We start from the raw sequence: 25792 nt of genomic DNA, 5'->3' as shown, positions 1-25792 counted from the left end.
AGAGAGAGGGGGAAGCAGGCTCACCGCTGAGCAGAGAGCCCGATGCGGGGCCCGATCCCAGGACCCCGAGATCATGACCCAAGCCGAAGGCAGAGGCCCAACCCACTGAGCCACCCAGGCACCCCCTTTTTCTCTTATTCTTTAGGATTTAGAATTTTCTGGAGACTTTTCTTTTTTAAGATTTTATTTATTTATTTGACAGAGAGAGAGAGATCATAAGTAGGCAGAGAGGCAGGCAGAGAGAGAGAGGGGGAAGCAGGCTCCCCGCTGAGCAGAGAGCCTGATGCGGGGCTCGATCCCAGGACCCTGGGATCATGACCTGAACAGAAGGCAGAGGCCCAATCCACTGAGCCACCCAGGCACCCCTCTGGAGCCTTTTCTGACCTATTAGATAAAATCTGTATTCATGTATATAAAATAAATGTTTGTTATTTGAAATACATTAGTGCATTTTGCAAAGCTCAGAATCCAGATTTTCACTGCTTGTAAAATACCAAGCTCATCTTCACTTTTTCAGAAAGCTAATTGCTTATAGGTGAAACTAGAAAGCAATAAATAATAATATGGCAAAAAAAAAAATGATTTTAAGAGGTTGACAGGAACAAAAATGAAGTCCTGAGAGATCTTTAATTCCTTGGGAGGAGTAGGTACCTCCTGTCCTATTCCCAGGATTTACACTCTCTTCTCTGACTTTTCTGATATTGTTCAGTGAAAGGGTATGCTTATGTTCAGTTTCACTAGCAAGTATTTAAGAAAGGATGTAATTCTAGGGATTCAGATGAGTTTTTTTCATAATTTCTGAAATAAATGTGGGTAGAAGAAAACAGATTTTTAAGTATCCTCATGGTTTGCAGCCATGGCTAAGATTTGGAGATATTGATGAATGACATCAATGAAAATCTGTTTTTGGCATTTTTACTACATGCTCTAAGTTTTCCAACTCTCCTCCTAGCTTTTTTTTCTTTGAGCATTTTTGGAGCCACAATTTGATTGAAAACCCATTCTGAAGAATTTCACTGTAATCACTGAATTACAGTAGATGAATTTACTTCTGCAAAATTAGGACTCATTAATCTACTAGGCCAACTCTGCTCTTTAAAGGAAAATTGACTCTGTTTTGCATATTTATATCATGCCTTAGTACTGAATTTTATCTTCCTATTCTGTAATTTTTGTTGTCATCTATTTGCTTATCTTTGGTTGTTGCTTTTTATTTTTTAATCCCTTTTCCTTTTACTCTTTTGACATCCTCTCCCCATCCTTAACAACATCTACTTAATATCCTGTAAAATACTTAAATTTTTATCTTTGCCACCCAAGGCCAACCCTTTTTTCCATCTCCTATGCTACTACTTTGGGGAATATCTCTTTTGTAATTGTCACTGTGAAACCTATTATGGATTTGCTTCTCTTAACCAACTTTATTTGGAATGAGAGATGCATATAAGTAGGTCTGTATGGGTACATTAGAGTTGGAGGTAAGATACAGGTTATTGTTACATACTGATTGTTCCCCTCCGAGTACCCCTGTACACTAGGTGTTTTTTTAATTATTCATTCATATTCAGTGCTCTTTTGAATTTATTGCTTTTGGGGGACACTGTGTACCTTATTCTGAATTTTTGTGAAATGCAGAGGTCATACAGTACATAAAGAAGGGCATGGGCTTTGGGTTCAAGGCTAACTTTGCTGCTTCTTCACTGTGTGATTTCAGGCAAGTTAGTCAACTTTTTCAGACCCTCACTTTTTATATCTATAAAGTTGTAAGAATTAGTGATATGTATAAGGTATCTAGCACAGCATGTAAAAGTACTGTGGGTGCTCAATAAGTAGTAGCTATTTTTATTATTACTACTGTAAGAAGGTATTCCAAGCCACTACTTTTTTTTTCCTTAGTTTTTCTTTCCAATAGTTTTTATTGTGGTAAAATATACAGAACATAAGATTTACCATCTTAATTAACCATTTTGAAGTATGTACTTCAGTGGTGTTACCTACATTTACATTTTGTGCAGCCATCACCATATCCATTTTCAGAGTTCTTTTCATCTTGCAGAATTGAAACTTTATATCCATTAAACAGTAATTCTCCACTACCATTTTCTTTTCTTTTTTTTTTTTTTTAAGATTTTATTTATTTATTTGACAGAGAGAGATCACAAGCAGGCAGAGAGGAAGGCAGAGAGAGAGGAGGAAGCAGGCTCCATGCTGAGCAGAGAGCCCGATGTGGGGCTCGATCCCAGGACCCTGAGATCATGACCCAAACCGAAGGCAGCGGCTTAACCCACTGAGCCACCCAGACGCCCCTCCACTACCATTTTCTTTATGCCTGGAAAAACACCGTTCTATAGAAATTTGACTAAGTACTTCATACAGATGAAATCCTATAGCACTTATCTCTTTCTGGCTGGCCTATTTCACTTAGCATAATGTCCTCAAGATTCATCCATGTTCTAGCAAAGATCAGAATTTCCTTCCTTTTTAAAAAGGCTGAATAATAGTCCATTATATGTATAGACTCTATTTTGCTTATCCATTTATCCCCGATGGGTACTTGGCATTATACCCATGTTTTTAGCTATTGTGAATAATGCTGCTATGAATATAGGTGTATAAATATCTCTTCGAGACCCTACTTTTGTATCTTTTGAGTATATACCCAGAAGTGGAATAGCTAGATCATAAGCTAGTTCTATTTTTAATTTTTTGAGGAATTTCCACACTGTTTTCCATAGAGACTGTATCATTTTACATCCCTACCAAGAGTGTAGGGATGTACCCTACCTTGTACACTCTACCAAGAGTGTACAAGGGTTCTAGCAAAGATGTAGAAAAACACTTTGCTAACACTTGTTATTTTCTAGGTTTTGTTTGGTTGTTTGTTTTAAGATTTTATTTTTTTGACAGAGAGAGACAGTGAGAGAGGGAACAGAAGCAGGGGGAGTGGGAGAGGGAGAAGCAGGCTTCCCACTGAGCAGGGAGCCCAACACAGGGCTCGATTCCAGTATCTTGGGATCATGACCTGAGCAGAAGGCAGACACTTAACAACTGAGCCACCCAGGCGCCCCTGTTTTGTTTGTTTTTGATGATAGCTATCCTAATGGTGTGAAGTGGTATCTCATTGTGATTTTCATTTCCATTTCCCTAATGATTAGTGATGTTGAGCATCTTTTCATGTGCTATAGCCACTACATTTCTTAAAGTAATGAGAATTATCAAAACTAAGTGCCAGAGATGGGTACAGTCCTTAAATCATGATATTTCATTTATACCTAGATTTGAGATGCTTTTGTAACTAATTCTAAAATTCAAAAAAATAAGTCTTACTGAATCACAGTATGTTCAGATTCAGTTTAAGACAATTTTTTTTTTCCTCATGGAAGACTTAAAGACATCAGATTGCTGGGGTCCCTGGGTGGCTCAATGGGTTAAGCCTCTGCCTTCGGCTCAGGTCATTTGGACTCTCTGCTCAGCAGGGATCCTGCTTCCCACCACCCCACCCCACCCCCCGCCTCTGCCTGCCTCTCTGCCTACTTGTGATCTCTCTCTGTCAAGTAAATAAAATCTTAAAAAAAAAAAAAGACATCAGATTGCCTAGTCGTGAACTTTGTAACGAGAAAATGAAAGAGCAGTCTTCAGATGACTTTATTCCATCACTTTCCTAACAAATGGCTTTGTAAATAGTAGAATAATAGTGTTTTTTTAGAAATGATACTTGATATATTTTGGGACTTAGAAGATTTCTCAATGTCCACAAATACACATTATTTCTGTAAGAATGCCAGAATAACTCCTTCCTTTTAGCTTATTAGCACAGTGTTTCTATCTTAGATAGAATATCTAACAACCAGTTTCCTAAGGCTGTGTGGTTTGGGGTGTGAATCAGTGGACCTTTTTGAGAATCTGACAAAAACTTTCTATGCTTCTTTCCTCAAAAATGAACATGTATATACAATATCACATGCAACTTGTGGTCCCAAGGCTCCTAATTACCAAACCATACCACAAAACTCTCTTTATGATATTACAAAAGTTCATACTGTAAGTAACATCCAGTGAGAAGTTCTCTTACATTAATCATTGATTTAGATACAGTCTGCTGATTTTCCAGTTTTTTAAAATCTCAATAGCATAGACAAATGATAGAAGTTTGAACCTCTTCTTTTTTTTTTTTTTAATTTTTAAAAGATTTTATTTATTTGTCAGAGAGAGCATGTGCACAAGCAGGGGGAGCAGCAGGCAGAGGGAGAAGCAGGCTCCCCACTGAGCAAGAAGCTAGACGTGGGACTCAATCCCAGCACCTTGGGATCACGACCCGAGCTGAGGGCAGATGCTTAACTGACTGAGTCACCCAGGCGTCCCTAAACCTCTTATTTCTTGCTAACTTTTCAGAAATTTTCCATTATTAGGACCAGAAAGTGATACTAAGCTGGCGCTTCCTATATAAACAAGGAGGAATCACTGAGAATCAGTGATTATGTGATATCTTATTTTTAGTCATTGCCAGTTTTTCAGTTAATTTGAAAGTTTTTTCAGGAGGTGTTTATCTCAGTAAAGATAAAGAGATTCAGAGTGACTGATTCTATATATGAATGTCCAGTCAGTTGGCCATAAGGTATTACTTTTTTGCTTGGCATGGAGGGAACAGCCAAGTAGCTTTACTACTGGTGCTTTTTTTAGATCTCTGACTTAGGATAGATAAATCATTTACTTTCTGCAGCAAAGTAATCCTTTAGACTGAGTTTGAGATTGAATGTGTCATGGCTTTTGCCGTATAAAAATTCTCTCTCCTCCTAAGCATCAGGATTCCAGCATGAGCATTTTTATTACAACTATGATAAATGTATAAATCCCTGCAGAAATATTAAAACATCTATTAATTTGTCCTTAACTTACACCTTTGGCCCCCTTATCCTTCATTACTTCTGTTTTATAGTGTACATCTCCCCGTTTTAAAACTTGTCAAGGTACTTTCTAGTATCCTTTCTAGTAATTCTAATCAGAGGAGCCAGGTAGAGTTTTTCTTTTTGGACCTTTTACATTTTATTCACAAATATATATGTTCATTCTAACTCAAGAGTCATATTCCAAAGATGTGGATATAACTTGTCACTTAAAATGTTTTAAAGAAGAGAGGTGCCCGAGTGGCTCAGTTGGTTGAACTACCAACTCCTGGTTTTGGTTCAGGCCATAATCTCAGGATCATGGAATCCAGCCCCAAGTTGGCACCTCACTAAGTATGGAGTCTGCTTGTCCGTCTCCTTCCCTTCTGTTCTTACCCCTACCCCCTGCATGCTCTCACACCCTCTCTCCCTCTTTCCCTCTCTCTCTTTAATAAATAAATAAAATCTTAGAATATTTTAAAGATGAGACGGGGGTGCTCCTGGGTGGCTCAGTTGGTTAAGCATCTAGCTCAATTTCAGCTCAGGTCTTGATCTTAGGGTCATGATTTTAGGCCATGCATTGGGCTCCAGGTTGGGCGTGGAGCCTACTTTTAAAAAGATCAAAAAATAAAAGGGAAACTTTTTTTTAAAAAAAGAGGGAAGGGGGAGGGGCAAAGAGAGAGAGAAAATCTAAAGCAGACTCCATGCCCAGCGTGGAGTCAGAGGCGAGGCAGAGCTCCCATCACACAACCCTGAGATCATGACCTGAGCCAAAATCAAGAATTAGACCCTTAACCGACTGAGCCACCCAGACTCCCCAAAAAGGAACTAATCTTTATTGAAGGCCTATAATGCGCCAGCCACTATGCTAGCTACTTTTTATATTTGTAGTATTTGAAGATGTTTAAAAACATGTTTAAAGAATAACTTTCACCTTATTTCTCTTTGCAACACTTTGAGGTAGGATGTGTTAGGTTATCCCATTTCATAGATGAGGGAGCAGAGGTCCAGAAAGGTTAAAATAAGTTATCTGCAAGTATTTTTCTTTTTATCAGTATTTTCTGCTAAGGCTGAGGCTTTTACTGACAAAAGTGTCTGATTTTATGATGTAGAGAATGTGAATCATTGATTCTAACCATTTCCTTGAGAAATATGAGAGACTTTTTGCTGCAGTGTAATGACATTGCAGAGTTTGTGTAAAGATACCAAATATAAAAATTGGGGTTTTGTTTGTTTTTTAAATAACATTTAAAGATGCATGGGAGGGGCAAAAATAAAAAGATTTGATTATGGGTTCTGATATTGCTGATTCTATATTAAACATAGGTAAGGAAAGTGATCAGCACTATGAAGTAAATTCTCTTTCATCTCATAATAAAAGAAGCCCCTATCTCAGCCCCACTTTTCTGTGACTGAATTTCTACATTACCATTTTTTACGAGATCATTGGTGACAATTGCTTACATGAAAAATTCTTTGGGTGCTTAAATACAACAGAACTTAGCCAGATCTTCTAACTTAGTTGAAGAACGTTGACTTGATTTATGTAAAATTTTCTTTTTAAAAACACAGTTTTGTGTGTTTTTAAAAAGTTGCTTTTATTCTGTAGTAGTTAAACATCTTCCTTGCAGCTTTATGTAAAGTATTAACTTACCTAGAGTATTTTTTCTTTGGTATTGCAAGGATGAACTTGAACAGAGGCTGTTATGAGTTAGTGAATTCAAACTGAAAACAGATTTTTACTATACTTTAAGAGAATTTTTTTTTTCCTTGACATGACGGGACCTAGGACTTTGTCAAATCTCTTTACTTTATGTCTTCATTTTGGAATGAATGGGTGGAAGGAAGCCTTAAGTATGGTTGGTATTCGTAGAGCCATACCAATTACACAAATTTTTAAGGCCATCTTTAATACCGAATATAAAAGATTAGCTATGCTGTGAAAATATGGCCGATTGAAGTAGCATCATGCTCTGTCCAGGAGGCATTATATAAAATAATTGTTGAACTTAATTTTAAAAGTCTGTCTGCCTGTTGTTTCTTCAGCCTGTTAATGATACTATCTATAGGTTGTCACTTGGGCCCCATCCTGAAAATCTATATGATATGATTCTTTTTAAGGTAATGAAAATAGGAAAGAATATTCTTGATTTTCTCTGCTCTACAGGGGGCTACTGTTTGAGGGAAAGGAAACCTTTCTTAATTTTTGCAACTGAAAATCATGCTGATCTTTGTGATTCAAAGCTACAGTTTTGCCTTAGGCCTTGTATGCAATGATGAATTGTTTAGTCCAGTTAAGACATGCTGCTTTTGACTGGCATTAACTTTGAATTATAATAACAGAAACCTTGGGTACTTTCTCTTTATTCCTAATGTTTTAAGGCTTAATTTGTTGTTCTTCAAATTGTTAGCGCAATGTTTTATTTCCCTAAAACTTTGCTTGAAATACTTGAATTTATAGGTTTAGATAACATTATAAAAAACAAAAACAAAAAACCAAAAAGGCAAAAAGATGACTTAAATTTTTGCAGCAAAGAAATATAAACGAAATATAGTGGTTTTCATTTATAAACACTTTAAATATCTTTAATTTTTAAATGTATATTTGAATTTTTACATATGTTCCACAGAATCAAATATGTCCATATGACTTATATTCAGTTTTTTAAACCCTGATTCACTTACTATGGTGTATATATTGATTTAAATGTAGTTAAAGTGATAAATCCAATATTTGGTCACTGATTCAAATTTTTAAGTGACTTTCGCAATACCTGGTGAGTCAATGTTGTTTTTATAAACTTAGGTCTTTCAATATGAAAGTATATAAGATGTCAGGTGAGTGAGTTTGTGCCACAAAGAGGCATTGCTAATTTAAACCTGTGGTCTCTATAGCAGTGAATGCATGATTTTCAAAATAAGAGTTTTATCTTACCGTTCTTAAAAATTTCTAAGATGATTTCATGCAAATTAAACTTTGGAATTTATTTGCTAGATTTAAACAAGTAAACTAGCTTTTCTTAATTTCCAGTTTTTTTAAATAATAGAATTTTGAATTTCATCAACAGTGTGCTAAAAGAATTTTTCAAATAGTTTGAATATAGAGCTAAAATTGAATTGACTTATTTTATTAGCTACCCCCCCCTTGTTTTAAGTAGTATTTGGTAAGCATTTTTAAAAAAGCAAACCTACAAGGAAAATGGTATAATACTAATAAATTATAATTAGTAAGCTTGGGTATGGATGAAGTCATCAAAAATATTGTTTGATAATAAGTAAGTTAGGGCACAATAACTTTTTCGGAAATACATTTGCATTTATTGATTCTGCCTTACAGAATGTGACAGTGATGATAACCTGGGTATAAAAAATACTTCAATAGAAGAAGAATTGAGATCCACAGAAGGTAACCTAATGAAGTTAATCCTTTTTCTCTTTGACTATATCTGTGTGTTTTTTAATTGCTCCCTGTCTTGCCTCTTCACCTGCTCTTCATCTTCACCTACTCCCTCCTACCCCAGAATTTCAAAAACATTGTTTCCTTGTTTAAAGGAGAGTTTGCATTTTCCTATATAAGATGAGTTAGAGGCAAAAGCCTAAAATATTTTCTGACCCTTTCCAGAAAAAGTTTGCAAAACCTGGGCTAGGAAAAGGTTTTGGTTTCCAAATTTTTCTTTATTTTGAGTAGTATTAAATTAGGAATATTAAAAGTTAAGCAGTAGAATTATGAAAACAAGCACTTATATGTGAATATTAATGGACTGTTTCTATAAATTAATTTTTTTGTTCCTTCTTAAAGGAAAAGCTATTTTCTTCCAAAGGTTAAAAAGAACTTTTGTCTTAACCTCACATCAAGTCATTTCCTGGCTGTACCACTATTTGATTATGTTGTATGCCCATTTATTCACTTTGGTTTTTGCATAACAGACTGCTTTTTAATAACCATGGGGAAAAACAAAATGATTTTAGAGACTAGTTTAAGTTTCACTGAAGAATTGAAACCATTATACTGGCACCTTTAACATTAAAGAACAACAGTAGAAGCCTTAATACACATTCCAATAATGTATTTGTTGTTGGAGATTTGAGAGTGGGAATGGGGAGACTAGAAAATAGGGAGGAAAATGTAGCTTAACAAGCATAGACAAAATGGCCCAGCTGATTCATTTTCTGTGTATTTGCTTGATCGCTCACATAATGTAATTAGTTTAATTAAGAGCATACTAAAGCCGTGTTATTAGGAGTTTGGGAATTTGAATCTGGCAGTGAAATTTATTCATCCACTCAATGAAGTAGAAAACTCTAATCTTTCTTTCTTATAGCCAAAATTCAGTGGTTAAAGAAAGTTGGCAGTAAATCTGCAGCCTAATTGGAAGCAAGTTTTTTGACCAACTTGTTTTCCCAACATGGTTTTTCAAGATCTAGCTCGCTGCTTAGCAGCCACATAATGATGAGTTAAACAAGTGAAAGAACTTTTGTGAGTTAAAAAAAAGGGGGGTGGTGGGAGGCACCTGAGTGGCTCTGTCGGTTAAGCATCTGCCTTCCTAAGTGGCTGTCTTTAGCTCAGGCCATGATCACAGGGTTGTGGGATCAAGTCTTGTGTTGGGCTGCCTACTGGGCAGGGAGTCTGTTTCACCCTCTGTCTCTCCTCCTGCTCATGCTCACACACTTTCTTTTAGTAAATAAAATCTAAATAAATAAATAACCTGCCCCCTAAGTTGTTTATCAGGGCCACTAAAAGTTAAATACCATTGAGCATCTAAGTAGTAGACTTGGCAACCTTTATTTGCCACTCATGACTAATCCCATGGAAGGTGCACACAAAATCATAACTTTTAAATAACCACTCTTAGAAGCCTTCACAGTTTTTATGGTTCCTAGCTAACCCAGGAAATCTGAAATAAGTATAATGCAATGTGCGCCAGAGTTTCTAACATTTTGTTATCTATGGTTATTTTATGATTTGAAGTTTCTACATTTTTGTGATTCTTTAGATTGGCAAAAGGATTACTATAAAGAATTCAAGAAAAGATTCTCTAAACTTTTAACTAGTTATCATGAGGTATGAGAAATCAAAGTGTTAGATGTGTGCTTTATTTTTGGATGCTTTATATAAATAAGTTTGAGAAACACACAGTGTTACATGTAAGTTAAGGGATAGGACTCCTCCACAGTTCCTCTGATGCCCTTCTTTTTCCCCTTTCACCCAGTAAGAACTAGCTCAAATATCATCTCTTAGGTTGAACCATAGAGAACTGACATTTTGTAGACATTTTTGGGTGGTCAGTACTAGATTTACAATCTTAGAGTTAACTACTGCATTCATAAGGCTCCCTCTATACCATATCAAGTAGATTTAAAATTTTTCTGTCTTATCTCCTTTAGAAGTAAGATTATGTTTGTTGTTGTTTTCATTTCAATAGCACTTAGCACCTAGTGTTTGGCCCTAAATAATTGTTTGTTGAAGAGTAAACTTGTAACAAACTCCGAACATGTTAGAGCTACCAGGACCCACCTTTCTATAGCTGAATCAGAGAAATTAAGATAGAGGCAATTTGACTGGGAGAAGAGTGTGTGACTTTATTGACCCTACAGCATGAAAGCAAAGTGATATTTTAGTCCAAACCTAATAGCAAAACTCAAAAAAGGGGCACCTGGGTGGCTCAGTGGATTAAGCCACTGCCTTCGGCTCAGGTCATGATCTCAGGGTCCTGGGATCGAGTCCCGCATCGGGCTCTCTGCTCAGCGGGGAGCCTGCTTCCTCCTCTCTCTCTCTCTGCCTGCCTCTCTGCCTACTTGTGATCTCTCTGTCAAATAAATAAATAAAATCTTTAAAAAAAAAAAAAACTCAAAATTTAATTTTTTTTTCCAGTTTTATACCTTTACTTGACAATCAGTGATTAGTTCTCATCCATATTAACTGTAGATTTTTGAAATTGGTGACAGGTTCATAGGTGACAGTGTGTAGAGCTTGTTTGGTGAATCTTATCCTCGTTACGTTTTCTGGACAACCGCATATGGATATGGTATGGAACATTCCTTATTCCTTTGGCCCAGACATCTTTGTTGAGCCAGGTGTCAATGTGCACATCTGGAGTTCCCATCTCCTTCATGGCAAATTTCTGGATCTCTTTGAGTGTCCAGGGGGCACGCTTCTTGAAGCACTCCGTTGATGCAATTGTGAATGTCGATGGTGTATTCTCTGGTCACTACCTCATCAATGGCACAACGGCTCTTCTCGCCACCTTTCTTCGCAGAAGCCATTCTGCCAGGCCCTGGTTGTAAAGCTAAGTAACTTAAGTCTCTTCATTCTTTCCTTTCCAACACAACACGTAAATGCCTGACAAATGGTAGCAAAAGGCAGGATAAATCTGTTTGTGACTCTTGCCTTGAGGAATGGTTACTTCCCTCGTCTCCCCTCCCCTCCCACCACCATGATTTGTTTCATTCTTTTTTTTTTCTCTGTAGACTAATACTGACTACTCATGCCAATCATAAAGATCCTCTGTAATCTATTTTGTATACTGGAAAGGGGAAATGAGAACACATAGTGTGGTGATATAGAGTGCAGACTTTGGACTCAGACTGTCTTGGTTAAAACTCAGCTCTGCTACTTATGAGTTATGGTCAAGTCATTTAACTTCACTGTGTGTCAGCTTCTTCATTTTAAGAACTTGGAATACTAGTATACCTGTCTTACTAGAATAATTTGGTACATGGTAAACAGTACATGTATTGGTTGCTGCTGCTGTTACTGTGATTTTAATCATCATCATTACTATTATTCACTGTTATCTGCATCTAAGGACTGTTCTGGAGAATGGCTACTTAGAGGTATCTTCACTCAATCCACTAAAAAAGAAAAAAGACCAGCATTATGTGGGTGATTGCCATTGCAAAACCATCTTTCTATAAATGTCAGTGATTTGCCTAAGAGTTTCTTCAGATAATAGCAGTCACCATATACTTAATCTTATAAATATTAAAACATATTATTGCCAGTTTAAAGAACAAAGACAGGGTAAGAGAAAACTCTAATCATAACAAGTCTTCTAAACCTTAAGTAGTTTGCCTCCAGATTCATAATCTTAAAATGATGGGGCATGATTCATGTGTAAGTATTCTAATTCCTATTTCTGAGTTCTTTCTTATTCTACTGTAATTACCTCTCTTTCAAAGAGAGTGAAATTAAGGCAGACAAAATTCCCACAAATATTATTTATTTATTTATTTATTTTTAAAAATATTTTATTTATTTATTTGACAGACAGAGATCACAAGTAGGCAGAGAGGCAGGCAGAGAGAAAGGGAGGAGGAAGCAGGCTCTCTGATGAGGAGAGAGCCTGATGTGGAACTCGATCCCAGGACCCTGAGATCATGACCTGAGCCGAAGGCAGAGGCTTAACCCACTGAGCCACCGAGGCGCCCTATTTATTTCTTCATATAGCTTTCAGTTATTGTCTAATGTTCTTTCATTTCAACCTGAGGATTCGTTTAGCATTTCTTAAAAGGCAAGACTAGTAACAGACTCTCCCTTACTTTTGTTTATCTGGGGAAGTCTTCATTTCTCCATTCTTGAAGACTGATTTTGCTGGACGTAGAATTCTTGATTTACAAGGGTTTTTTTCAGCTCTTTAACTATGTCATCTCACTGCCTTCTGGTGTCTGGTTTGATGAAAATTAAGCTATTAATCTTACTGAGAATCTCTTACACATGATTAGTCGCTTCTCTCTTGCTGCTTTTGTTATTTTTGGTTTTTGATGCTGACTGTAATGTGTCTCAGCGTGGATCACTTTCAGTTTCTTCCTGGAGTTTGTTGAGCTTCTTAGATGTGTAGATTCATATCTTTCATCAAATTTGGGACATTTATTGGCCATTATTTCTTAAAATATTCATTCTGTCCCTTTCTTCTTCTTCTGGACTCCCATAATGCATATCTTATTGCATTTGGTGGTACTCCACCAGTCCTTTAACTTCTGCTTGCTTTTTTCCATTTTTCTTTCTTATCTTCAAACTGGATAACTTGTCCTGTCTTCAAGTTTGATGATTCTTTCTTCTGTTTGTTTAAATTTGTTAAACTCCTGTAATGAATTCTTGATTTTACTTGCACTTTTCAGCTCCAGAATTTCTATTTGGTGGCTTTTCAAAATTTCTGTCTCTTTATTGATATTCTCATTTTGTTCACACATTGTTTTCCTGGTTTCCTTTAGTTCTTTGTCTGTGGTTTACTTTAGCTCTTAGAACATATTAAAAAAAAAAAAAATATATATATATATATATATAACAGCCTGGGTGGCTCAGTGGGTTAAAGCCTCTGCCTTTGGCTCAGGTCATGATCCCAGAGTCCTGGGATCAAGCCCCTCATCAGGCTCTCTGCTCAGCGGGGAGCCTGCTTCCCTTCCTCTCTCTCTGCCTACTTGTGATCTCTGTCAAATAAATAAATAAATCTTTAAAAATAAATAAATAAATAGATAAAATAAATAAATAAATACAATAAATAAAATAAATTTAAAAATATATAAATAAAATCTTTTAAGAAAAATAGGACATATTTAAAGCAGTTGGTTTAAAGTCTTAGTCTAGTAAGTCCAATGTCTAGGTTTTTTCAGGGACAGTTTAACTTGTTTTTTTCCCCTTTAAATGGGCCATACGTTCCTATTTCTTTGTATTCTTTGTGTTTTGTTGTTGAAAACTGGTATGCAAATACTGTAGTACCTCTGGAAATCATATTCTCTCTCTTCCCCAGACTGCGGTTTTGTTGAAGGCTACAGTCGTCCTTTTGTTTACTTTTCCAAACTATAGTTGACCTTTAAACAGCATGGGGTTGGGACACTGACGCACCCACAGTAATTAAAAACTTAATTACTAATAGCCCACTATTGACTAGAAGCCTCCAATAACAAATTGCTTATTAATACATATTTTGTAGGGGCACCTGGGTGGCTCAGCTGATTAAGTGTCCAACTCTTGATTTTGGCTCAGGTCATGAGATTAGGGTTCTGGGATTGAGCCCTGCATTGGGCTCTATACTCAGCTCAGAGTCTCTTTGGATTTCTCTTCCTCTGCCCTTCCCCCAGTTCACACATGCTCACTCTTTCTCTCTCTAGAAATAAACAAACAGTAAATAAAACAAAAAATAGTCAGTACACGGGCATTTAGGTGGCTCAGTTGGTTAAGTGTCTGCCTGCAGCTCAGCTCATGATCTTGAGGTCCTGGAATTGAGCTCCATGGCAGGCTCTCTGCTTAGGGGACAGTCTGCCTCTCCCTCTTTCTCTGCCCCTCCCCTTACTTGTGCATGCGCTTGCTCTCCCTCTCTCTCTCTCTCTCAAATTATTCTTTTAAAAAATAGTCAATACATATTTTGTATGTTATATGTGTTATATACTGTATTCTTACAATAAAGTAATCTACAGATAAAAATATTAAGAAAACCATAAGGAAGAGAAAATACATTAAATTTAAAGGTTTAAATTTATACATTTATAAACATTTAAAGGTATAAATTTCCCTCTAAGCCAGGGTCAACAGGCTTTTCCTATAAAACTGGGTGGTAAGTATTTTAGACTTTGTAGTTCACATTGTCTCTGTTACAGTTACTCAGCTTAAGCTTATAGTGTGAAAACAACCATACACAACACATAAACAAATGCTTGTGGATATGTCCAATAAAACTATTTACAAAAATTGTCTTTGGCCTGGGTTTGGCCCACAGACAACTTTGTCAGTCCTCTACTTTTACCATGTTCCATGAATTTTCACATCTTGTATTTCTGCTGTTTGAAAGTGAAAGATATTTCAATTTGAAATATTTTAATTTTCCTTGGATTTTCTTCTTTCACCTGTTGGCTCTTTAGGAGTATATTGTGTAGTTTCCAAATATTTGAATGTCTTATTAGTCATTTCTAATTTAATTCTGTTATGGTAAGAGAATATACTCTGTAAAACTTTAATCTTTTTAAATTTATTGAGATTTTTATCAGCCAACATGTAGTCTGTCTTGGTAAACATTACATATTCACTTGAAAAGAATGTGTTTTCTGTGTTTATTGTGTAGAATACTTTATAAATGTCAATTAGGCCAAGGTGGTTGATATCAAATCTTTATCTGTACTCATTTATTTTAATCTAGTTGATCTATCAGGTATTGCAGTAGGGATAATGAATTCTTCATCAGTGATTGTGGATTATATTTCTCTTTAATTCTGTTTATACTTTTATATTTTGAAGTTCTGTTTTTAATTGGAAAATTCTGTTTTGTATTTCTGATGTGTCTTCCTAATGAATTGACACATTTACCATTATGAAATGTTATCTCTGGTAACACCTTTAATCATGAAATTTCTTTTTAAAGATTTTATTTATTTTTGAGAGAGAGTGAGCATATGGGTGGAGGTAAGAGGCATTGGGAGAGGGAGAGGCACATTTCTTATAGACACCATGAAGTTTGATCTTACTTTTTGATTTACTGTAACAGTCTCTACTTTTAAAGAATGGATTATTTAGTCTCTTAATATTTAATGTAATTTTGTACATGGTTGAATTCTTGTCTGCCATTTTGTTTTCTCTTTGTCCCCTCTTTTATCTTTTAGTTCCTACTTTCGTACCCTCTTTTGGATTATTATAGTACTATATTTTACTGTATTGTGTGTATTTAGTTCTTACTATCTTACTTATTTGTTTGTGTATTTATTATTCTTTAAGAGTGAAAGAGAGAGAGGGAGAGAGCACAAGCAGGAGGAGCAGCAGAGGGGAAAGTAGGCTCCGTGCTGAGCAAGGAGCCTAACGTGGGTTCAATCCCAGGACCCTGGGATCATGACCTGAGCCAAAGGCAGATGCTTAACCTACTGAGCCACTATGCATCCCAGTTTTTGCTTTTAATAGGTCTATGGGCTTTTAGCCCTTTGTATTAATTTTTATGGTTGTTCTAGATTACAGTGTATAGGTTTTGCTTTTTATAGTGTATTGAGTGCTACTATACTCCACTTTATCTAAAAGGTAGGAACCTTCCGGGACACCTGGGTGGCTCAGTCGGTTAAGCCACTGCCTTGGGCTGGGATTGTGGTCCCAGGGTTCTGGGACTGAGTCCCGCATTGGGCTCCTTGTCCAGCGGGGAGCCTGCTTCTCTCTCTGCCTGTGCCTGCCACTCTGCCTGCTTGTGCTCTCTCTGACAAATAAATAAATAAAATCTTTAAAAAAAAAATGTAGAAACCTTCCAATGCCATAGGTTAGTTTATGTCTTGCCCCAAGTCTCTCTACTATAGTTGCCATTTGTATTACATCTACATGTATTATAAATTCTACCAGAAAAATGTTATTTTTTTTTTACTTTAAACAGGGCTGTGAATTATATTTTATTTTATTTTTTAAAGATTTTATTATATTTATTTGACAGAAAGAGAGATCACAAGTAGGCTGGCAGATGGGGGAGGGGAAGCAGACTTCCTGCTGAGCAGAGAGCCTGATACAGACCTCCATCCCAGGACGATGAGATCATGACCTTAGCCAAAGGCAGAGGCTTAACCCATTGAGCCACCCAGGCGCCCCAGTGCTATGAATTTTAAAGAAAGAAAAGAAAAAGCACATACCCTTTTATATTTATTCACAGCGCCATTTTCAGTAAACTTCATTCTTTCCAATAGATTAGAGTTTCCCTCTAGTGTCATTTTTCTTCCTTCAGCCAAAAGGATTTTTTTTTAAATTTTTTTTGTGATACACGTTTTGCTAGTGATGTATATTCTTTTTTGCTTATATGAAGATAATCTTTATTTTTCCTTGAATTTTGAAGAATGTTTTCTCTAGCATTAGAATTCTAGTTGATGGGACGCTTAGGTGGCTCAGCCGGTTAGGCATCTGCCTTTGGCTTGGGTCATGATCCCAGGGTCCTGGGGATTGAGTCCCTCCCAGGGAGCCTGCTTCTCCCTCTGTCTGCCACTTCCCCTGCTTGAGCTCTCACACTCTCTTGCTCTCTCTCTGGCAAATAAAAAAAAAAAATCTTTAAAAAAAAAAAAAAAGAATTCTAGTTGACAAATATTTTTTCCTTTCGGCACTTTGAGGTGTTATTTCATTGTCTTCTGGCCTCCATTATTTGTCATGAGAAGTCACCATAATTTGTATTATTGTTTCCCTGTATGTAATGTGTCATTTTTTTCCTGTTGCTCCTTTCAGTATTTTTACTTCGTCCTTGGATTTAAGCAGTTCTCGATAATCCCCCTAGATGTAGTTATCTTTGTATTTATATCCTCCTTGGAGTTTTCTTAGCTCCTTGTAATTTATGTTCCCCCCAATATTAAAGATGTTTTTAAGTAATATCTATACCCAGCATCAGGCTTGAACTCACAACCCCAAGATTAAGAGTCAAGTGCTCCACTGACTCAGCCAGCCAGGCACCCCTGTTTCCCCAATTTTAGAAATTTCCACCCATTATTTCTTCACAATTTTCTGCCCCACTTGGTCTCTGTTCTTTTCTTTTTTGACTCTAGTTATACATACGTTAGGTCTCTTAAATTTATCCAGAGTTGTGTTCATTTTCTTCCAATCTTCTTTCTCTGTTGGATTATTATTTTTTTAAGGTTCATTTATTTGGGAGAGAGAGCACAAATGGAGCAGGGGCAGAGGGACAAGCAGACTGCCCACTGAGCATGGATCCCGATGCAGGGCTCCATCGCAGGACCCTGAGATCAGGACTTGAGCCAAAATCAGACTTAACTAACTGAGCCACCCAGGCGCCCCCTTGTTCAATAATTTCTGTTGTTCAACCATCAAGTTTACTAATTTTTTTCCCCTTCCTTCTCCATTGTTAAGCTGAGTGAATTTTCCAGTTCAAATATATTTCTCAGTTCTAGAATTTTCATTGAGTTGTTTTTTTAAAAACAGATTGATTTCTCTGTTGAGATTTCTTATCCATTCATCCTTAAATCTATGAAAATGTAATTTTTCTAAAATTGTTTTCTGCTGGGGCACCTGGGTGGCTCAGTGGGTTAAAGCCTCTGCCTTTAGCTCAGGTCATGATCTCAGGGTCCTGGATCGAGCCTCACATCAGGCTCTCTGCTCAGCGGGGAGTCTGCTTCCTCCTCTCTCTCTCTCTGCCTGCCTCTCTGCCTACTTGTGATTTGTCACTCTCTCTGTCAAATAAATAAATAAAACCTTTTAAAAAAATAAAAATAAAAAATAAAATTGGGGTGCCTGGGTGGCTCAGTGGATTAAAGCCTCTGCCTTCGGCTCTAGTCATGATCCCAGGGTCCTGGGATCGAGCCCTACATCGGGCTCTCTGCTCGGCAGGGAGCCTGCTTCCCCCTCTCTCTCTCTACCTGCCTCTCTGCCTAACTTGTGATCTCTGCCTGTCAAATAAATAAATAAAATATTTTTTAAAAATTAAAAATAAAAAGTAAAATTGTTTTCTGCTAATTCCAACAGCTTGTTAATCTTGGGGGTTAGTTTCAATTGCCTGGTCTTCCTCTTGACGGTTTAGTTACATTTCTTTTTCCTTTTTTGATGTATATGGATGTTGTGGATATATATTACAGATTCTTTTGATTCTGTTATTTTTATCTGAGGAATGTTTTGTTTTTGTTTTTGTTTTCAGCAGTTACCTTGCTAGACCTATACTCCAAACTCTGCCTCTCCACAGCAGGCAACAGCTAAAATTGCTTACTCCTTTTACTTCCCAGCTGTTGTTTTTCATTGAGAATCTTAGATCCTCTCCTTTGTATGCACAATTCAGAAGTCCACTAAGAGTTTGTAGATTTGGAAAATCCTGTCTTCTATTACTTTGCTGTTCCTTCTGGGATACCTTTCTTTCAAAATCTCCCCTCCCCCAGCTTCACTTTCTAGCGGCTATGACTGATAACAAACTCTGTCTATGATGCCTTAAGCCACAGAGTTTGGTTTTCTGCATGAAGTTCTATTACCTTCCCAAAAGGATTGATGAATGCCCTGATGCAACAAAACCATAAACCTGCACGTTGAACCCTGTGCAGTTTGTTTCTTTTGGTGATCAGCTTCTGTCCTGTCTCTACCTAATTTTTGTTGTTCTCCAGTGCCATAAAATAGTTTATAATTGTTGTCTATTTGGAGGGTTAATCCAATATAAGTTACACTATTATTAGAAGTGGAACTATTTAATTGGTTTGTGTTTTTAATCATCTTTTTTTTTTAAGATTTTATTTATTTATTTGAAAGAGAGGCAGTGAGAGAGAGCATGAGCGAGGAGAAGGTCAGAGGGAGAAGCAGACTCCCCGTGGAGCTGGGAGCCCGATGCGGGATTCGATCCCGGGACTCTGGGATCATGACCCAAGCCGAAAGCAGTCGTCCAACCAACTGAGCCACCCAGGCATCCCTGTTTTTATCATCTTTTAATTGCCAAATTTAATTCCTAGAAGTTCACTATAGACAGTATTTTTGTATGCATTTCTGTTATTTTATTTTTAGTTTTCTCTTTTAATTCTTTTTTTTTTTAAGATTTTATTTATTTATTTGACACACAGAGAGATCACAAGTAGGCCGAGAGGCAGACAGAGAGGGGGAAGCAGGCTCCCTGCCGACCAGAGAGCCCGATGTGGGGCTCGATCCCAGGACCCTGGGATCATGACCTGAGCCGAAGGCAGAGGCTTTAACCCACTGAGCCACCCAGGCGCCCCTCTTTTAATTCTTTTAATTGGTTTGTAAGTTGTATACTTAGTTTCCAGGTTTTGTGGTTATATTGGCATTTTATCACTTTTCTTTTTTAAAGATTTTATTTATTTATTTGACAGAGATCACAAGTAGGCAGAGAGGCAGGCAGAGCAAGAGGAGGAAGCAGGCTCCCTGCTGAGCAGAGAGTCTGATGTGGGCTCAATCCCAGGACCTTGGGATCATGACTTGAGCTGAAGGCAGAGGATTTAATCCACTGAGCCACCCAGGTGTCCCTTTACCACATTTTTTATATATAATTTAAAGACTTATATATACCTCCAAAATGTCTGCCTTTATGCAACAATAAAAGGACTCTAGAATACTTCACTTGATCCTCTTCCTCCCAATTTATATGCTGGTATTCTCCAGTGTTTAGTTCTATATGTGCATATGTGTATTGTATAACGCACACAAAAGTTGTACAAAACATCTCACAAAGCTGGTAACCATCCCTCAGGTTAAAGAAATAGGACATCACCAATACATTAATTTGTTAGGGCTCCCATAATTACATGCTACAAACTAGATGGCTCAAAACAACAGAAATTTACTGTCTCATGTTTTTAGAGATTAGAAAACTGAAGTCAGATTGTCTGTAGGGCCATTTTCCCTCTCCTAGCTTTTAGTTATTAACAGACATATGCACTCCTTGGCTTATAGATGTACCACTCTAATCTCTGCCTCCATCATCATGTGACCATCTTCTTCTTCTACCTGTGTGTCTTACATGGCATTTCTTTCTTATAGGGACACCAGTTGTATTGGATTAGGGCTCAACCTAGTGACCTCATCTTAAATGGATTACACCTGCAAAGACCCTCTTTTCAGATTAGATCACATTCATAGGTAATAGGGATTTGGACATATGTTTTGGGGGGAACATAATTCAGCCATAACAACCGGTACCTTAGAAGTATCCCCCTCACTCCCTCTTCCAGTTACTTCCCCTACCTCCTTCCCGATTGTCAGTGGCCACTATCATGTCTTGAAATACTAGTTTAATAGTGCTTGATTTTGAACTTTATTTAAATTGAATCATACAGACTCATCACTGTCCAGAAGAATTTTCTGTCATGATGAAAATAATTCTGTATCTGTACCTGGTTGCTAATAGTCATGTATAACTGTTAAGCACTTGATTGTGGTTTAACTGAAAAACTAAATCTTGAATCTTAATTTTTATTGATTTAAATATAAATAGCCACATAGAGTCAGTATCTATCATATTGGAAAGCACGAGCATGGTCTGTATTCTTTTATGTCTGGATACCTTTTTTTTTTTTTTTAAGATTTATTTATTTATTTGAGAGAGACCAAGAGAGACAGTTCCAGGCAGACTCCATGCTGAGCACGGAGCCCACCATGGGGCTCTGTCTTGAGGCCCTGAGATCATGACCTGAGCTGAAAACAAGAGTCAGACACTTAACCAGCTGTGCCACCCAGACACCCCTGGATGCCTTTTAAACAACATTGTTTTATAGATTCATCCAGATGTTAGCATGTAGCTTTGGTTTCTTCATTTCTAATACCTACACAATTCATCTATTATTTATAGACATTTGCTTTGTACTTTTTGGCTATTGTAGATAATGCTACTGTGAACATTCTCATACATATCTCTTAATGAACATATATGCATATTTCTGGGAATATATACCTAGGAGTGGCCTTACTCATGTTCAGGTTTAGTAGGTAATGCCAAATTGTTCTTTCAAAATGGTTTTGCCAGGTTTTTTTCTTGGTCCCAGTAGTATATGTGAGTTCCTATTGATTTACATTTTCACCAGTCATTTAAATTAGTCTTTTAATTTTAGCTAGTGATGGGTATATACGGTTATTTTTTGTGTGTGGTTTTAATTTATGTTTTTCTGATGAATAAGGCTTATTGACCATTACATCTGCCTTTTCAAAATTCAATTCTTAACAGTTTCTTTTGGATTTTTTTAACTGATTTTTGGGAGTTGGAAATTTTTTAGTTCTTTCGGGGTACAAGTTCATGTATTGCAGATATTTTCTCCCACTGTATGTCTTGCCTTTTTACTCATTTAATGGTGTCTTTTAATGGATAAAAGTAATTTTAATAGATTCCAAATTACCATAGTTTTCCATAATATTTTTTAAAATTCTGTTTAATAAATATTTCCCTACACTAAGGTCATAAAGCTATTCCCTTGTATTATCTTCTAGAAACTGGTACCACAGTCTTAATTATTATAACTTTATAAATAAGTTTTCATATTTTTTACAAGTCTTATCATCTTGTTTTTCTTTGCTAAGAGCATCTTGGCTTTTCTTTGTGTTTCCTCATCCCTAGAATTCATTTTAGGGCAACTCCCTGACCTAGAATCTAGCTTTAATTTAACATACAGTGTATACTAGCCTGTAGTATTTTAAATTACAGAAACATAACACAGTATCCCAGCTGAGAGGAAGGTGTAGCTGCATCTTAGAGAAATCACTGGTACCCGTGAACCAAGGAGCCTCTGAGAGACTTTGGACTGGATGGGATGAAATAAATCTGGTGTGAGAAGCTGGTGAAGGCCAGGAAATGGAGAAACCACTTGTAAACCCAAGAATGTCATTCTTGTTTACTACTGTATTCCTTTGCCTGGTATACAATGGGCATGCGATAAATATTTGTTAAATGAATGCATATATTATATGCTTCTCAAGACATTATATAGCTATGAGTTTCACTCTTTACCTGAGATGCTAGAAAGCTTAAGAAGAAATTTTTAATGCCTGTGAGATTTTGGCATTTCATGCTTTTGCCTCTCTATTTCTATTTTAAGCCTTATATGCATTGCCTTAAGTGACTGTCCGTGATATCAAAAGTTTGTTGACTTTTGTCCCTAACTGGAAATAACTTGCAAGTTCCTTAGTAAGCTCATATTATAATTCAATCTGAGGTTATATCCAGATTCTCATTATTTTGAAACACTCAAATTTTATGAAGAAACTGCCAAGTCATCCTAGGTTTCTCAACTTTCTATTTCCTTCCTTGCTTGAGAAGACAGATGTAGTTGATGAGATTTACATAAAGCATGTTTATTAGTTTTCTGCCCTAAATATTAAAATTCTCTGTTTTGTTAATGCAGATGTGGAATTAGAAGAAGCTATTAGAAGAAGTCTTGAGGAAATGTAATTGTAAAGTTATTACCACACAACATCAAGTGGCCTTGAAGAGACTCAGGATAATCAATTCTTGAGTTTGTTTTCTAAAGGAGACCAGAAATCTGTTGGTACAAATATATTTGGAAACATGGTTTTTTTGCTTTTGCATCTGATATTTGCTTTGTATTTTTGTGCTATTTTGCAAGATGTACAGAAGAATAGAATACATGTTAATGCAGATACAAATCATGTATTCTAATATAGTTAATCACAGTTTTCCAGTTAACTTTGAATTTATATATTTAGGTTAAAAGAACTAAAAAATAGAGAGGCTCTTGACTATTGTTTATATGTTTCCCAAAGAGCATTAGTTGTTTAATTTTATTTGTACTGTACAGATGATTCTAGTTTATTTTTTTAGGAGTGAAAATGAATATAAATAAAGCTGTCTTAGCTCAGTTTTTCTGTAAATTCTATTTCTTATGTGACACTAATACAGAATACCTTTGAGATCTTTGTTTATGATTATTAGAAGAGAGTAATGGAAACTGATCATGGAAACAGATTAAAAACTTTTACTGGGCAATGTTCTTTGTGGGTTTCACTCAGCTGTATTATCCTGCTGTAACTGGAGCACCACATTGCTGTAATTAAAAACAAAACAAAACAAAAAACCCTAATTTCTTTGAAATTATTGAAACCTTTTCCATTCCTTTTACCTTCTTAGACTTTCATGTGACTTGTATTATCTATAGTTTAAAGGGAATGATGTCAAAATGTTTGCATAGAATTAAATGTATTTTTAATAACAACAGTCCTTTTTTATATATATTTGTGTAAACATAATATTCTTCCAAAAAATAATGTTGATGGTCTACTCAGGAGTAATCTTCCTTAACCTTTAAAATTTTTATTTCATTGTAAGTGTCTTCATTTTAATTATTAATTAAACCATCAGCTTCCTACATTTGGTATTACACATTTAGTTTTTAAATGGTCAGGCTCCATTGTGAAGAATAAAAAACATTACATAAATAGAAGACGAAGAAGGCTTCTTGTCATACTATCTTTGTGCATGTGCACAAAGTCTTCCCTAAAGATTTTAAGTAGTAATTACATACCAGACTTAAATTTTTCTATAAATATGAATTTGTCTTTAAGACAAAAAAAAAAAATCATGGCTAGAATTTTCTTTCTCTGCAACTTGATATTTTAGTGTGAAATAGCATTACTGTTTGTTTGTTCTATTACTATAATCTTTCCAATCCACATTGGAAACCAGTTTGTGTTTTTATTTCTTACGATGTCAGTTCTGTCCTACCTGCTTGCATTTTTTTTTTTAAGTAGACCTGTTGGTTGAGAATTTACCATTTTTCCAAAACGACCACATTGTACTTTTAATTTGTATGTTAAAGTCATCAGGCAGGATTTTAGGAGGTAGTCATTAGCTGGACCTTACAGACATCTCCAAGATCTTGCTCAATAGTGAGTAGCAGAGAAAGGATGATCCAGAAAGAAGAGGGGTGAAGCAGATGTGGGAAAGAGAAATCAACACCTCTTTGCTAGAGGTACCTCACACATGTGTGATATACACTGATGTTCTGTTAAGCTTTTGTGGTGTGTATGGTAGAGAGTAAATGAAGTTTTTTATATGACACTAAAGGGATATTTCATCATGACCCTTAAAAAAACAATAATTTGGTTGTTTACTGTTTTCATTAATAATTGTCACTGTATTTCTACTTGTTAAGCAATTAAAAATCATTTTAAAATTATTTCATAATTTGAACTTAATTTAGACACTAAGGTAATCAGTGGATGATATTACAGAAAGGTAAATGGATTATTATCAAAAGTAAATGTTTCCAACATTGATAAAGATGCATATCTTTTCATTACATCATTCATTTATTCATTCATTCACTCCCTCACAAAGTATTTATTGAGTACTTAACCATGTGCCAGTGACTGTTCTAAGCACTGAGGATATACACACAGTGAGCAAAGCAAAGCTCACATTCCTTTATGGAACACATGACAGGGGGAGAGAGGGTTGGATAGAGTGTTATCCACTATTATAAGTATATCCAATGTTGGTAACTAATGTAGGCAAATAGAGAAGGGAAAAGATTGTGTTTCTGAGACTGAGTGGTGTGATCTTGGCTTTTTTGGAAGGATTATCTGTAGTTACTATATTGAGAACATATGTACCAGATGCAAGAGTAAAAGGAGAAAGACCAGATTGGAAGGTGGAGCTACTTAGTAGCCAGGTAAAAATTGATGGTGTTGGGACCAGAGTGTTAATAGTGGAACTGGGGAGAAGAATCCTAGTATATTTTAAAAGTAGAGCTGAAGGGATTTACTTAAGGGTGGCATCTATAGGACTGGAGAGAGAAAGAGTCCAGGATGATTCTAAAATTACATGATAGACTTTCAAACCATTCACAACATGTCTTTGGATTCCAAGTCTGTGTCGTGATGACGTCAAAATATATTTAATGAGGTCAAATAATCCCCTACAAAAATAGTTTATTAGTATGTAGATTAAGTTCAGAGGGAACTGGAATCCAAACTCATCTCTGTTCAAGTATTTAAATGGCTTTGATCTCAGATTAAAGGTTATGATTCAGCTTTAAACTGTTATTATCTGTCATTTTATGTGCCCTGTACTACATTCTCATCCCTGCACTATGAGGCGCATGGCTATAATGACATGAGAGCAAAGCACAAGTTTCTAAGTACCTAAATCTGTACTCCCAATCCTGTACCGCTTTTACTGACCTTTATATTCTATGCCCTAGTGACTTGCCGCATGTTTTTTAATTAACAGGAGATTTAAATAAATTGGGTGTGAAAGAGAAAGATAGGATAGCTTTCCTTCCCCTGTAAGCTTCAGTGGTGGTGTCCAGGCTTTCATTATTTCCACCTCAGGAAAGGGGCTGGCAACAAGACAGGATCAGGCAAGTACAGACTGCAAGGAGCTGTACTTGAATGTTACCTGTGCCATAAAGGAAACTTTTCTCCCCCATTGACAGATTTTTTAATGCGTTTGGTTTTGCCGTGGATTATGGGCAGTGGGAGAAAATAAGTGAAGTCGTCACTGAGTAATAACCACAGCCTACCG

General features: G+C 36.3%; 1 protein-coding gene and 1 pseudogene across 4 annotated transcripts in view; one reads left to right on the top strand and one right to left on the bottom strand.

Annotated features, from left to right (window-relative positions):
* The window catches only part of ZNF451 (zinc finger protein 451), a 139041-nt gene extending 115559 nt beyond the window's left edge, over positions 1–23482 (top strand). For 2 of the 4 annotated variants that reach the window (XM_032864468.1, XM_032864469.1), the window contains 2 exons: positions 8221–8289; positions 22653–23482. In XM_032864468.1, coding sequence (XP_032720359.1) covers positions 8221–8289; positions 22653–22699 — 116 coding nt within the window. In that variant the 3' untranslated portion in view covers positions 22700–23482. The other 2 variants (XM_032864470.1, XM_032864471.1) reach the window with 2 other exon arrangements.
* Positions 10777–11153, bottom strand: LOC116871753 (annotated as a pseudogene).
* Positions 23483–25792: the final 2310 nt, after the last annotated feature.

This window comes from Lontra canadensis, unplaced genomic scaffold, assembly GCF_010015895.1.
Source record: "Lontra canadensis isolate GAN:19392208 unplaced genomic scaffold, GSC_riverotter_1.0 scaffold27, whole genome shotgun sequence".
Classification (NCBI taxonomy): domain Eukaryota; kingdom Metazoa; phylum Chordata; class Mammalia; order Carnivora; family Mustelidae; genus Lontra; species Lontra canadensis.
Note: the sequence above shows the minus strand (reverse complement) of the source record. Positions and strands in the feature narration are given on the sequence as shown.